Genomic DNA, 15,743 nt, shown 5'->3' with positions numbered 1-15,743 from the left:
GCTCCATATCATCAACAGAGGCATGCACTGCACACACACCCTTGCCTCAGAGTGCTAGACCAGGGCTGGGGCTGGCAACACTCCCATCCCTTGAGCAGCCAATGAGGAAAAGCCTGGGGCTGTGCAGGCAGAAATCCCTAATGAGAGAGTCCTGCCAGGGCCTGGCCAGACCCGCCTCAGCTCAGCTCCCTGCAGAAGGGAAGAGAGAGCTGCTCTAGCACCTCCTTGCTTCTAGCCTGAGCCACTGCAGGCGTGTGCCTGAATTTCCTCAGTCCAGAGAGTATGTCTGGCCAGTTTCAAACCAGGTCAGCCTACCCAGGTTAGATTCACCTGCAAAGATTGAATCAATTGAGGCTTCGGCTTTATGAATGTCTGTCCATAGCCCAACAGTTCAGATGAAAATGACTAAGGTTTTATGAAAAGATCAGGTTATAAGAAAGCCCACATACTTTTTCTGACTTTAATTATTTACTTTATCCTTATCAGAATTGTTATATATAAACTGTGCTTGGGTAATGAGTTTTCCTCTTCCTAAAAATCATTCTTGATTACAAATGATAAACTAAGGATGTTAAATAATATCTAGTAATAATAAATGTTATCAAGGTGGTAGGCCCAGCTAACTTCTATACAAAAGTCTAGAACTGTCAGCTAAAGAGGTTGTTGACTTCCTGATGTAAGTTCTTAATACACGTATGGAATTTACAGGAGAGTGGAAGAGTTCTGATATCATCTTAGTATTCAAAAAGGGCAAGCAGGATGAGCCTGAATAGTTATAAATTATAGTTAACTTTTGACACCAATCCTGGGCAAAATAATATTAAAGCTGATAAAGGATATAATTAATAAAGGATTATAATGGGATTATAATCATATTTCAGTTACCATGGTTTTATGGAAAACAAGTAATCTAATTTCTAATCAGATTACAAATTTGGTTGATAATGGCAACTATAGATGTAATGCATTTAGTCCTTTTCATATTATGTTTGACTTGGTATTCAATATTCTTTTTTTCTAGAAAAATAACACTACAGTGCTAGTAAAGCACTTCTTAAAGGTGTTAAGAACTAAATAAATGACAATTTTCAGATAATAGTTGTCAATTGAGGAATTATCAAATAAGATTATTTTTAGTGGAAGGATTTCACAGGTCAGTTCTTGGTCTAACAACACTATCTTCATCAGTGATCTGGAAGTAAAATATGGAAAAGTTATATAATCAAAGGTGGATAATGTGAAAATCAATAGATTTGTCATTACTGATGATAACAAGACAGTCATACAGAGCAATTCAGATTACTTGGTAAGATGTGCTCTTTGAAACATTTCATTTTAATAGAGTCAAATCCAAAGTTATACATCTAAAAACAAGGCAATGTCTATGGAATGGGGAGATGTGTCGTGAAAAGTGGTCACTGAGAAGGATCATATTAAGCAAGCAACTGAACATGAGCTCTTAATTCAGTGTTTTGCCAAAAAACTACTGCAGTCCTTGGAAGTAAAAAACAGGGAGGTAATGAGCTGACATAGAGTAGTGTTTTTTACCTCCATATACAACAAAGGTTATACAAATTCGAGAACACCCTGTCCAGGTCTTATGTTCAGAGATGTTGAAAAATTTAAGAGGGTGCAAAAGAGACATGCAGAGTTGAATAAAATGCTTTAGAGCAGGGGGTTTTAACCTTTTTTAAATGTGTACCCCTGGTAGCTGGACACAGAGCCAGGGGAGGGGAGGCAGAGGTGGCACACAGCTAAATGCAGAGCGGCAGCAGCACATGGTGGCAGGTGGTGGCAGCAGCTGCTGCATGCAAACTCCTCCCCCCCCATCCCCACGCCTGGCTGGCTGGGCAGCACCTGTGCGGCCTGTAGAGGGGTGCCATTGCCCTTGCACTCCCCACCTCTGTTCCTGGGAGGTGACAGCGTGGGGTGGTGGGTGGAGGCACTCCATCCCTGCCTGTGCTCACCCCTAGGGCCTTCCTAAGTACCTCTGGAGGTACGCATACCCCTGGTTGACAACCCCTTCCTTATAGCGAGAGACAGCGTTCAGTTTATTCAGCTTGTCAAAAGGAAGCTTCAGAGATGACTTGATTATAGTACAAGTACTTTAATGAGGATATAAAATGTGTGAATAACAAGAACAAATGATTGGATGCTGAAGGTGGACAAATTTTAAATTAGAATTAAGGTAGACATTTTCAGGTATGGGCAAGAAACCATCAAGGAAAGTGGTAGATGGTTCCATCTTTTGATGTCTTCACATAAAGTCTTGGGCTTTTGGCAAATGTTAAGACCATAATGGAACACATGCTTAGCAGGTCATGCAATTCTAGGAATGGAGCAAGCAAATCCACATATTGTGCGACTGCCAGCTCCCAATTTGTTGGAAGAGGAAGAGGCAGGGGGACACCCACAGCTGAGGAGCGGGAAGCTCCCAGTTCCTCAACTGTATCCATCTTCTGAATGTGGAAGTGGCAGCTAGGGAGCCAGGAACTCCCCACCGCTCCCCTCTCCCCTCCCCAAGCATTCCTTCCACAAGTTCCTGGGAACATAGAAAAGATGAGATGCAGCTGGGGCTTTCAGCTGCACGTTCACTTTTTAAAGGTCTGGGGTGCCATAAGTCCAACATTGGGAAGCCTTTCCCTGACATCAGACCCACAGTGCCATAGAACTTTTAAAAAGCAGGCATAAATTTGGGAGCCCCAGCTGAATGCTTATCTACTTTTTCAAGTTCCCTAGGCACTGTAAACACAACATTCCCCCAAACCCTGCTGCTAGTGGGAAATCTCCCTCATCCCCAGCTGCTAGTGCTGGACAGCTCTTTAAATGGGCAAGTATGGCTATGTATGGGCACTTTTCCCTATTCCCCACTGCACATCAAGTCCCTCTTTAAATTGGCATGAGCAGCAAGGGATGGGAGAAACTCCTGGTCTCAAGTTACAGACTCAGCCTCCTGTGGGGGTAGAGCAGGGAGCTGCCCCCAGCCTGATCCCATCAATTGGGCAGGGGTAACCCTGTCCCAGACCCCTGGGCTGCCTTGTACTGGACCCCAACACTGCTGAGTTTCAGGATTCAGCATTGGGCAGTTCCAGTCCTGGTTTAGAACCAAGGCTGTCCTCTTTGTTATCCTCAGGATCAAGAAGGGGAGGGCTATGTGCCCGAGCCTGGAACTGCCACAGATCAAACCCGGACCTGGCACCATAAATTTCAGGGGCTGAAGGGCAAGGTTCTGGTGCCAGGCAGCACTGGGACCAGGGCAGCCCCCAGCCAGGTTCTTGACCTGAGACTGCCCATGTTTCGATCTGACCATCAGCTGATTGTCTGCATCAGGTTGATGAGACATGGCAAGTGTTCAGTTTATGGCTCCATATAAACCACCCACAAAAATGTTACACATTTGCTGAGTAATATCTTTGTGGCTGGTTTGCCATTTTATGATGCCATAAATTTGATGAATGTGTGGCATGTTGCTATTTATGAAGTGATTAACACATTACTCATACCAAACATACAACATGTGCCAGGGGCCTTGAGTGCCTTTCTGATGTCTTAGTTGGGCATAAGCTGTTAGCTCAATAGAGAGAAAACTAAGTAAAATTCTGTGGCTTGCATTTTCCAGGATGTCAAACTTGATAACCTAGTAATTCCTTTAGGCCTTGAATACTAGGTATCTATGAAAACATGGTTATAGATTTGCATACATAGGTCACCCTTGTGTCCATTTTGCTTTAATTACATTGTTGCTTTAGGTTTTGTACAACTTCCTGGTGTACATGTCCCATCCACAGTTTGACTGACAAGTAGCTGAACTCCCTTGCTGGGCTGAAACAAGGAGGCTATTACTAAAAAAACTGCATGAGATACCAATCTGGGGGGAAAAAGAAATGAAATGATTTGAGTAAGGGAAGTAATAAGAAATGCCTCCAGGCTGGGGGAGTATGATGTGTTTCTAGGAAGGTAGAGGAGGTACTGTTAAGTCCTCAGTGTCCCAAGAGACTCCTGAATTTGGCCCTGGTTAAATGAATGGATCAATTTGCTATATTAACAAGTTTTCTTGAACTAACAGTATTCAAAGAGTGTAAGAGTTGTCATTTTGGTTGCATGCTCTGACTGGAGTGTTGGGAGAAGAAAACAGCTTTGTGTTAATGGAATCCAAGATAAAACTGAAAGAGACCTTGTTTGTTTGTTTGGAGCACTAATCAAGGGAAGACAGGCCACTTTTGATTTTTTTTATTGTGGCTGAAACTGAAAATTTCTTGTCTGTTTCAGATGTGCCTTGACAGGGTTTCTGGCCCAACCCTCAGCAGTGCCTGGTGATCCCAGTTCATTTCCTTAAACTTTGTTTTAAATGTTACTGTTTTAACTTTGTTTATTTGCTTTTTTGTTTAATTTCACAGTAGTGTAGATGATGATATGGAAATGCATGATATGTAGTAGTAAGCTGGTGGAACATGCTAAATTTGTCTTTCTTTTTAGAGTAATTTATAAATTATTGGCTTCCAAAAGTGAAAGTATCTGGGTACAAGCTCTGAAGGTATTGGGATATTTCCTCAAACACCTCGGTCACAAGTAAGTATTTTCTCTGAAGTGTTTATAGTGGCATGGTGTGGTGATGATTTTTTTTGTCTTGTTACATTCACTTAAAACTACAAGACATATTGTCTAGAATGTATTTGGAATGCTTTATCCAGATGGTTTTGAAGAGTAATTTACAGATTTTGTTATTTTTCTATGTATATTGGGGAAAATATTGTTCACTGTTAAATAGATGTATTCAGTGAAAATAATATTTAAAATGATCTAAAAAATAGATAATGTTTTTAACTTGAATATATCGTGCTATAAAACTCTGAGAATGCTTATATATGAAACAATGTCAGATTGTGTCATTTGTCATAATGCTAGTCATTTGCAAATTCAGTATCATTACAAGAAAATATCAAAGGCCCTCTGTCATACAAGATCTTTGAAAATGAAGATGGGAACACATGCAGCAGAGGAATAATACAATGTTTTCCAATGGAAGCTAGTTATAGTTACTGAAAAATATGTAGAAGGAACTCCAAGTGAATTATATAAAATGATTATAAACATTAAACCTGGAACTGAGATGTAAAATATGAAAATATATGCATCAATGAAATTCAGAATGAGTCAGTACCTTGTTAGACACGTTATTGTCTCATTTTTCAAAGTTACTTATTTTTATTATGCTATTTTATGTTGTCTTACATTTTCAAAATGCTGTCCAAATAGTGATAGATTAATCCTCAGTCCTTCTATGAGACTGGATAAGTTATTAACCTTGTTTTACAAATGATGGAATTGAGACAGAGGTTAAATAAGTTACATGGAGTCGCACAGGTGCATTATTGAAAAAGTTAGCTAGTATCAAATCTCAAATGTCTTGCACCATGCCCCTTGCTTGGTTGACTAAATTAACCTGCCTTCCCTTTCATTGAAGTAGTCACAGCCATACTAATGACAGGAGTTGGCAACCTTTTGTTGCTGCAGGCTGAAGTCCATGACCTGGCCCCCAGAGAGATCTAGCTGTCTGTGCTTACCCTAACTAGAGATACCCTGCTGCTCTGCAGTGAGGGCTGCAGAAGAGAGTGCTACAGAAATGATGGGTGAGCTTGCTGTGAATTTGTCCGGTGTGAAGTAGACTGAAGGCGGTTGCGGGTAGCTAGCTTCCAGATGGCGATGGACACAGTCCAGGAACAGGGCTTGGATTAGATGGACCTCCTGAAGTCCCTTCCAGACTTACTTTTCTGAGATTCAGTTCTCTGGGCCTCCAAGGCCATAGTGCTACCGTGGGCTAAGATAAATATTCCTTGTCTTAGCCCATGATGAACCTTGGTTTCACCCATAACCTTTTACCTTTAAATCTTCTCCTTGCCCATACCACAATCACAAACCCCTATACATTCTGCTTAAGTAGTCCAGCAAGAAGCAGCACCATGGTGAAAGAAAACATGGGACAAGTGAGTGAAACCATGTAAGGTTAACCCATATTGTAAAATGCAGTAGGGCTGTGATAAGGGATCATGGAAATGAAGTAGTTTGGAGTAGGAAAAAAGGCTGATAATAAATAAACAGCTTCCTCCTCAGTTGTCACCATAAAATACACAAATGTATACCCAAATAGGGTTTTGATTCTCTAATTTTATGTAAAAGTATATTTAGAATAATCTCTACCAGTATAAATCAATCATTCACACATATTTTCCCAAACATGACACAATACACTTCAGAGAGATTATTTGCAATTCTGCTTTACACACCAGCATGCAATCTCAGGAAAAGCTACAGTCAAAGTAATTTACAACAGCTGCACCAACCACACATTAATAATCATAATGCATAACTAAAAACCATTTAATATTGCCAAAGTTCAAAAGTGCCTGATGGCTATTGAAGAGTAGGTTGAGGGAATTAATTCTGAGAAGGAGAGCCTAGTGGATGAGTGGAATGTAGTTGCAACATTCAGCTTGCATTGGTGAGCTACTATATTTACTTGCATGCCACACTCACTTCTCCCCCCCAATTTAGCCATGCACAATTGGAGTGTATGTTTTAAATGGGGAAGCTGATTCTCTGTGCTGGAATGGAAGCATGGAGCCACTGTAAAATGGCTGTCTTGATTCTCCCCCTGTCAGCCTTTGTGGGAAGGAGGAAGAAGTTCACTCTTCAGCATCAGAGCTACAGTGTTAACCTTTTCACAGCTACTGCTGAATTGGCAGTAGCTGGTGGCTAAGCAACCAACAATTGCTGCCAATTCACCAGTGACTGTGAGAGGGTTAACACGTAAGCCTTTACCTGAGGGGCATCCATCAGGATTCATCCCTGCAGTTGGGTTCCCTCCCCTGCAGGCAAAATTCACCCATGACTCTGGAAAAATCTTTCTTCATGCTGCTTTCCCAAAACAAGGTACCTTGTTTGTTTTATTTGGAGTGTCTCAACTGGGGACATGTGGTGCGTAAGACACTGATGTTTACTCTGGCCTCCTTAAGGACAAGAAAGTTGTTTTCTTCCTTTTCCTCCTTTTGCTTTTCCCCTTCTAAGCAGCATATAGTGTGCTTATTAGGCAGCCAGCAAATTACTTTTAATGCGGCATGGGCTGTTAATCCTAACTGCTTTGTCAGTACTGTGTTGTTAGCCACTGTGCAAACTAACTAGTGTCAAGGCTGCTATTATAATATAAGCAAGGAGCTCTAAATAAAAGCATAAGGAGCCTTCATGAAGGGTGAACAGCGGAGCACAGTCTTTGAGTAACAATATAACAAATATCAATTATGTAGGGAAAGTTGAGAGTGGACTCTTCCCCTACAAAATAAGTCACCCTTAAAGCAGCTAAAGCAGTGTCTAATATTGAGATCAATGAGATTTGGTAAATGGTAAGTGCCAATGGCATGATTTTAATGTCTTCTCACATAATGTGGGGGTACCTTAGGTGGCTTACACTAACCTTAGATTTTGAGTTCTTGGTTAATATTTGTTTCGGCAATTTTAAGTTGCACAAATCAGACGATTTATCAGTGCATTTAGAGCCATGAATTTTCCACTTAGTATGTACATATCACAATAGCCAAACTGCATAAAAATATTCCTGTAAGACAATTTAATTCATGACTGTAGTGATCTATCTCTTTTTTTTTCTTCATTATGGTAATTTTCCTGTCACAGTGGTTTAATGTGCTTTTATTACATTTCAGTTAGACTTCCTTTCTCTAAAGGGGTTTAGGTATATTAGCAGTTTTTGTAAATACCCATGTGCTGTGCCTTATCTTTGAGAAGCATCACAGCCTTCTTTGGAAGAAGTACAGGGAATGAACCAATAAAAGTTAGCTTTAAACACATAGGCTAGGGACAGAAATTACACATAAACCAATAGAAGTGATCAGAAACCAGTTCATATCTGTAACACAACAGTTACTGCTTTTTATGTGAAAGCACATAAACTGCTTTCAAAATGGCTAAAACCAGTTTAATATAATCCTGGATGGATATAGTACCAGGCTTAACTGATTTAGGTTAAATCGCTTTATTGAACTTGTGTCCCAGATCCCCTCCCGATTCAAGTTAACTCACAGTGCCCCAGCATCCCAGGATGCTTTGCACCTCCCCCCCACAAACATCCGCCCCTTGCTCACAGGCTGGGCATGCTAGCGTTGGTTCAAACTGTCCACTCTGGCCGAGCAAGGAGGCCTGCTCTAGGACCCTCCAGCTTCTGGCCTGGGTCACTGCAGGCCTGTGGCTGCATTTTCTGAATCAAAAGTGAATGTTTGTTCACTTGCTTATCTGTTCAATATAAACAGTTTAAGACTAACCTGCGAAGATTGAATCAATTCAGGCTTAGCCATATAGTCAATATATTTCTAGCAAGTTTTATTTTTAACTTGTAGTACATTGTGTTTTTCTGTGTATTTCTCATATAAATGAGTCTTAGGCTGTAATTATTTGACTAAAACCTATATTGTAAACAGTGCATACAAGAGGACAGAGCTAAGGTTGTATTTTTGACTCCCTTGAAAGCTTACCTCACATCTTTACTATTCATAAGGACATTTAGATTTTTAAAAATCATCTGGAGAAAGTAGTAACTTAGAAACATATCTCTTGGTTTCAAAATTCTCTTACAAAAAATGGTAAGCCTTTGTGCATTTCACAATCTGGAACTGGTTGCAAAGATGCCATGAGAATATCTTGTTCTACTTGTCTGGAGTTTCATAAGAGAGACTCACAAAAACCTCTCTCTTCTGCTAAGAACTTCAGATGTGATAATCATTCTGCATCTATTACATACCATGTTGATTCATGTTGTACTTGCTTCTGTATATAAATTGTTAATGCTGCTGAATAGGGAATTTTGTACTTCATTTTCTGCTTTTTTTATTGTACTTTGAACATTTTCAACAATATAAACAGGGCTGTCCAGCATCTAAGGGGCAGAGGGCTGCATACCTGTGGGCTGCATCAGGGTGAGCCATGGGAACCCTGGGCTACATGCTGTGGACTGCACCACTCCACCACTTCTCTGCACTGCACAGCTCTGGGCTCGTTCTCTGTAATAAGTTATTCAGGAACCGAAGCTTCTTTCTTCTCTCCATTTTTAAAGTTCTACTTTGTTCTAGCCTTTATTGCTAATATATTAAGATAGAGTACAATTCAGCTGGAATTTTAGCTGTGTGAACCAGTGTGATTTCCCATGCCAGCTGTTCTTCCTTCAAACAATATCACTATTTTTTAATTCAAATTAAAGAATGCTAAGAGTATATACTGATGACGGTAATGAACACCATAAATGTAAAAGTAAGTTTCATGGGAGATTTCTGGAAAGCATAATACTAAACCCAGTTAAGGGAAGATAGAATTTCATATTTCTTACTGGTTACCCATCTGCCCAGTATAAGGATGACATTGACAGATTGGGGAAGGTTATAGGGTGTGATTCTCTACCAGGGTGATGTGAAATCCTTTTAAGGGTGTTTCACAGTGCTGCACAATATTAACACTATTAGGTTTGGAGACACCTACATGATTCGCAGGATATATATAAAGATTTTAAATAATAATTCATAGGCCCCTTCTATACATTACATATATCACACAATGATTGGGTTAATTGTGCAATTGATTTAAACTGACTACATGTCCACATTAACTATTGTGCTATAAAAGATCCAACCAGCTGTAAAGTTATTGTTGGAGAATGTGTAATAGCTGGTTGCTATCTAGCTTTAGCTTGTAAGTGTAGTTTATAAGGGTCTGTCCTTGTGACTGGAAGCCCTTTCAGCTGACCAGGCTCCCAGCCCCAACGGATGCTCCATGCACAGCCAGGTCTGGGAGTCCTGTAGCTGAGGGGACTCATAACCCTGGCAGTGCGGAGCAGCTGGGGACTCTGGGTCCCATAGCTGTGGATGCTGGGTCCCCTGGTGTGCTGCTGCAATCTCCCAGCACTGGGGATGTGTGTGGTACCCTATAGCTGGGATATTACAGCAACTGTGGTCTCTCAGCTGTGGGGGTGTATGGGGTGCCCCACACCTGGGAGCCTTGTTGCCTGAGAGGGCTCCCAGGCAAGGGATCTTGCTTCTGGATGGTTCAGGGGTAGCCTGGGATTGGACTGCTTCTGCACCAGCAGTGAGATGCAATTAATGTACAGTCCCACAATCATACGTCCTGCTTGTGGCATGGCAGGAGAGATGTGATTCTGTAGATTGTGCATTTGATCCCTTCGTGCCTTTATCTGCAAGTGTAGAGGGGCTCATAACGTCTAAAACATTCTGTCCTGTTGTGGTCTTTCTGAGTTCTTTGCAATAGAAGGCTTGCTCCATTATTTTTCTGTAGTGAAAAAATGAATAAAATTTGTTTTTGAAATGGTATGTTGCCAATTCAGAAAATTTATGGAAGGGTGCCATGAGCCTAAAAAGATTGAGAACCAGTGGAGTATAGGGTTAGCTCTGTTTGTTTGTAATTCTTCTGTAATGAACAGCTTTGAGGACCAGAAGGTCTGCTAGTTTTTACATGTAGGAGCCTATGTAAAATACAAAACTCTATTCTGACAGCCAATCTGTATTGTCAGAACTTGCATAAATTGTCAGAAATGAATTTAAAAATTTTCAGTAATATATAACAACAAATGAAAGTCCTAATGTTACAGAAGTCTGTTTGACCTAAAATGTTTTTAGTAGAATGATAGGTCTGCATCTACCTAAAATCTTTAGCATGTTTTAAGGCCTATATTTTTTGTTCTCTCCCCCAGACGAAAGGTTGAAATCATGCATACCCACAGTCTTTTCACACTTCTTGGAGAGAGGTTGATGCTGCATACAAATACGGTGACGGTTACAACATATAACACGCTTTATGAGGTACAAACTTCTAACATCTATGCAAATGATATCCTCATGCAAAAATATGAGTGGTTAGAAATATGATTCTATATTTAAAAAATCCTAACTTTCTGGTCACTGTGATTACATTAGAAACTGAAATGTTAATATTCTTCTGAACCATGTATTGTCCAGGTTTATTTAGATTTTTCATTACCACTGTTAACACTGTATGCAAAGTTTTATAAAAAAGTTGCAAAATCCTAATAACATTAGAGAGGGAGCTAGAAAAAATCTCTCTATTTAAGTTTTTATACCTTCAACAACAAAACATTATTGGAAGCTTGTGACATTTGGTTGTGTTGCACATCCTTAAAATTAAGTATGGGGAAAACGCTGGAGCCAGAGAGAGCATTTTTACTTGTTCCTTTTCTGTTTTTAAATGTGAAATGGAATTAGTATGGGATTAGTATGTTTATAAACTATTGAAATGGCTATTTCCCTTCTTTAGTTGGCAATGTTGCCAGTTTACCAAAATAATAAATGAACACAAACACTCTCCTTTTAAGGCTGAGACCTTGTTGCTAGCAAATTAGTGTCACTACTAAGGCAAGTGAATACATCTCTGGAGGATTCAATATATCCTTGCCTCTAGCACATTCTTCTTTTTTGTTGATGAACAATTCACTTAAGCTGAAGTTCTAGTCTAACAGTTCTGTGTGCCTTGTTTTGGAAATGCCCAGCTTGACTCACCTGGAACAGATTTTACAGCTGCACCTGCTTTTGCTACTGAACTGAATCAGAGCAATAGATATGTGTTTCATTTTAATCCACCTCTGCCAAACATCTTGACTGATATTTAGGATGCATCTTGACGGTTACCTGTCTTCAACCAGATGCACACAAGCTCCTGTTTCTATTTATATACTTAGAGGCCTGCAGCACAAACCTCCATATGATGCTTCCTATTCCTTGAGGAGACACTTTCCTGGAATCAGTCTCCAAATCACATGTCTTCCTATGCTTTGCCATAATCAGTGGGCAAAACAAATAGGTGTGAGGTAGAAGCCAAGAGCTGGAAGTTCTGGGAGTGCTGCTGTTGGACCTTCCTGGACTTCCAGCCTGAAGTATATGAGTGAGTTCTAAATGGATTTACAGGGAAGAGCAGAATAAGGCAGGCTTGACCTTAGACCCTTAAGTTTGGCAGAACTTTTGGGGATAGACTGGATTACAGCTAAGGACCAAAACTGAAGGATTTAAATGTCAGTGGTCTGCAAGTATAGCTTTGTAGTGGCCTTAAGGTTGGCTTATATGAAAAAGGTCTAGCCATACCCTGTGTGACATCTAGGAATTGTGTCTCTGTTTTTCCATCTTTAAAATGAGAAAATATATTTCTTTGACCGTGTGTGTATGTGTGTGTGTGCGCGCGCGCATGCATGTATATGTGTATGTATAAAAACACACACAAAGTCATTATATAGAAAGGAACATATTGTTATGCATGTGCCCATTGCATTTATGTTCAGATTCTTTTGGTCAGCAACGTATCTTCATGCCTCTGCAGATATAAAGAGCCTATGCAGGGTCTTCAGCATCTTCCCCTTGTGGCTAAGAGATGGAACTTTAGATCTCTGAGCCTTGTAGTGCATTGCATGGCTTTTTTCTTTCAGAAGTAAATACTTAAATATTTAGTTCACAGTGGTTGGATTTGCAGTGAGATTTTGATAATTTCATTTCTCCCTTTTGGCAATAAAGTAGTTGATTTTTTTTGTAGCGAGGTGCTCTTGGTGCTGTTTTCAGTTACTATGACTAAGTCCAAAGGCTTCAAAAACTGTTCTTTATACAACAAGTCTATTAACTGTTTTTAAGGATGGGTATACCAAAGGCTAGTTTTGTCTAATAATGGGGAATGCTATGAAGAGAGATACCGTTTGTAAATAGTGTTTTAGGAGAACCCACAGTGCTCAGGAATCTGTTGAAAATGTATTTTGGAGAGATGTATGCATCCCTTTTCTAATCTGTGTACCTCAAGGGTATAAAGTTTTGATTGCTCATGTCATAGTGCTTCAATGGGACTGAAGTTTCTTTTAAGACATTGGATGAATGACAAGAGAGAGTGCAGTCCAAGCTCACAGGGAAAAGTGATAAAGGTCTTCCTCACTGACAAACAACATAATTTACTGACTGTCCCTCAGATGAGGAATTGCAAGCAGGATTCCACAGTGGCCTTAAGTCACTGCGTTGCACTGCACGAGGTGTTAATGACAGAATCATTGACTTCCACAGATTACTAAACACATTCTAGGATTCTTAAAATAAATTACTAACACATTAGCATTTCCAGTTGAGATGGTTCAAAGAAATCACACAGGATTCTAGACATGTTCCACAAATGAATTTGATTAGTTTGTTGTGGCTGTTATATTGGATTAAATCAACACATGTATGTGAGTTGGTCAGTTAGATGTACAACCAAACACTGAACACAAGTAACTTCATGTTCTGAGTTACAAGTGGGCATCAAAAACTGAGAGACCATTGAAGTAGTGTCTCCAAATGAACTCAATTTTTTAAATGTGGTATTATTTTTATCATTTTATGTAAATGTGATCTTGTAATATTTGTGGTCCTAAATGCCAAAAGTTTGTCACAAATAAAAGCGCCTTATATAAGTGGTTCGAAATGATAAACTGAAAACTCTTGTTGATCATGTATCAGTACATACATTTCTAGGAAAAAGAATAATTTACATAATGGAATGATCTTGAAGGATTTTATTTAAAATATTTTCAGATACCCATAACTGTACATAATCAGAACTGATTTAGAAAGCTACAGAAGTGGGTACAAAAGATTAGCCATAAGTTATTATATTATAAGCTCTTTTAGATACTGAATTTGTCTTTCTGTGTGCATTTGTGGCATATTTTAAATGACTAGTAGTAGTAAAAGGATTCTGTATAAACATACATTCACAGATATTAAATGTTTACAACTGGAGTAAGCTTGGTTACTGATTAACAAATCACATTTTGAAATAAATATGGATCATTAGTCACCTGATTGTATTAAGAGTGACATCTGTTCAAATATGTTTTGAGTTTTCAAAGCACGTAAAGAGATTATGTAAATATTGCTATTTAAGCCATATTTTGTATTAATTCGGCCTTGTGTGAACAGGAGGCGGATCTTAAATCTCTTGTTTTGGAGGCTTAACCAAGTAGAAGTATCTTGATTTGCGTCTCGGCAATTATTTTTCTTCAAGTGGCTAAGTCAAGAACTTATGTAGTTGAAGGGGCAGGACAGGCAGGCTTAGGACTGTACAAGCCTTGATGAAGTACTGTACATTTAAACACTGTATGGGGCATTCAAAGGTGACATGCATTAACTGTCTTCTCATTATGCCTCTGTGTTTGGCCTATGACTTCTGACTCCTTATAAGAAGGTTCTGCAGCTTCACTCCCAGGAATGTCCCAGGCCCAGTGGCTGTGATTTTGAACAAGACAGGTTCATATTTTATTAGAAGCCTTGTGCGTATCAGTTGGCTCTGACTACATCAAGTTCGAGATGCTGTAGTGTTTCAGGCTACCCTGGTGGCATTAACTTCCATAATTTAACCCCCCAAACCTCTGAGTGTATAAGGAATCTTGCATTAAAGTAGGCTAGGCATAACTACTACAAGGTGGATAGGTAACTGGCTCAGTAGCCACAAGCACAGGGTAATTATTAATGGGTCCATGTCAGAATGGCAGGAGGTTTCAAGTGGAGTCCCACAGAGGTCTCTTCTGGGCCCGGTGCTGTTCAACATTTTTTTAAGTAATTTGGATGCTGACATAGAAAAGCTAGACATTTATAAGTCAGCAGAACCAGATGGACTCCATCTGAGAATGCTGAAGGACCTGGCTGAGGTCATTGCAGAACCCCTGGCAAAGCTCTTTCAGAATTCGTGGCCCACAGGGGAAATCCCTGAGGATTAGAAGAGGGCCAACATTATGACCATCTTCAAGAAGGGGAAGAAGGAGTACCCGGGCAACCATAGGCCAGTCAGCCTAATCTCTATCCCAGGGAAAATCCTGGAAAAGCTCATTAAACAATCTATCTGTGAAACGCTTGCGGAAGGTAAGATTCTGAATGACAGTCAGCATGGCTTTTTCGTGGGTAGGCCTTGTCTTACCAATCTCATCTCCTTCTCTGACTAGGTCTCTTGCCACCTGGACATGAGAGACAAGGTAGATGTTATATACCTAGACAAAAGGCTTTTGATCTACTATCCTATGATATCCTTGTGGGAAAACTGGAAGATTGTGGGCTCAGCTGCTTGACAGTTCAGTGGGTGGAAAACTGGCTACAGGAAGTGATCTGTCTTGTCATGGCGTGAAGTGGCTAGTGGTGTCCCTCAGGGGTCCGTGCTTGGACTGGTGCTTTTCAACATCTTTATCAGTGATTTGGATGGGGAAGTGAAAAGCTTGCTGGCCAAGTTCACAGATGACACCAAGTTATGGGGCAGTGTGGCCACACCAGAAGATAGGTTGCTGATACAGGAGGACCTGGACAGGCTAGGGAGTTGGGCAGACTGGAACCAGATGAAGTTTAACACTTCCAAATGTAAGGTGCTCCATCTGGGGGCAAATAACCCTCAACATACATACAGGCTTGGAGGTGACAGCCTGACTTGTACCACGGCTGAAAGGGACCTAGGGGTAATGATTAACCATTGCATGAACATGAGCCATCAGTGCAATGCTGTGGCCAGCAGGGCCAACAACACGCTGGCATGCATCAACCGATGCATCTTGTGTAAAACTAAGGAAGTGAGACTCCCACTGTACTCAGCACTGGTGAGACCACAGTTGGAGTACTGTGTCCAGTTCTGGGCACTGCACTTCAAAAAGGATGTGGAAAAACTTGAGA

At 40.3% G+C, this 15,743-nt stretch overlaps 1 protein-coding gene across 9 annotated transcripts in view; it reads left to right on the top strand.

Moving 5' to 3' along the window:
* The window catches only part of NBEA (neurobeachin), an 882,854-nt gene that overhangs the window by 282,171 nt on the left and 584,940 nt on the right, over positions 1 to 15,743 (top strand). For all 9 annotated transcript variants that reach the window (XM_019498256.2, XM_059716302.1, XM_059716129.1 and 6 more), the window contains exons 17-18: positions 4,477 to 4,569; positions 10,763 to 10,871. In XM_019498256.2, the coding sequence (XP_019353801.2) occupies positions 4,477 to 4,569; positions 10,763 to 10,871 (202 nt within the window). The remainder of the gene's footprint in view (positions 1 to 4,476; positions 4,570 to 10,762; positions 10,872 to 15,743) is intronic.

This window comes from Alligator mississippiensis, chromosome 1 (assembly GCF_030867095.1).
Source record: "Alligator mississippiensis isolate rAllMis1 chromosome 1, rAllMis1, whole genome shotgun sequence".
In the NCBI taxonomy this organism is placed as follows: Eukaryota; Metazoa; Chordata; order Crocodylia; family Alligatoridae; genus Alligator; species Alligator mississippiensis.
The sequence above is the reverse complement of the archived record's forward strand: the minus strand, read 5'-3'. Positions and strand labels throughout refer to the sequence as shown.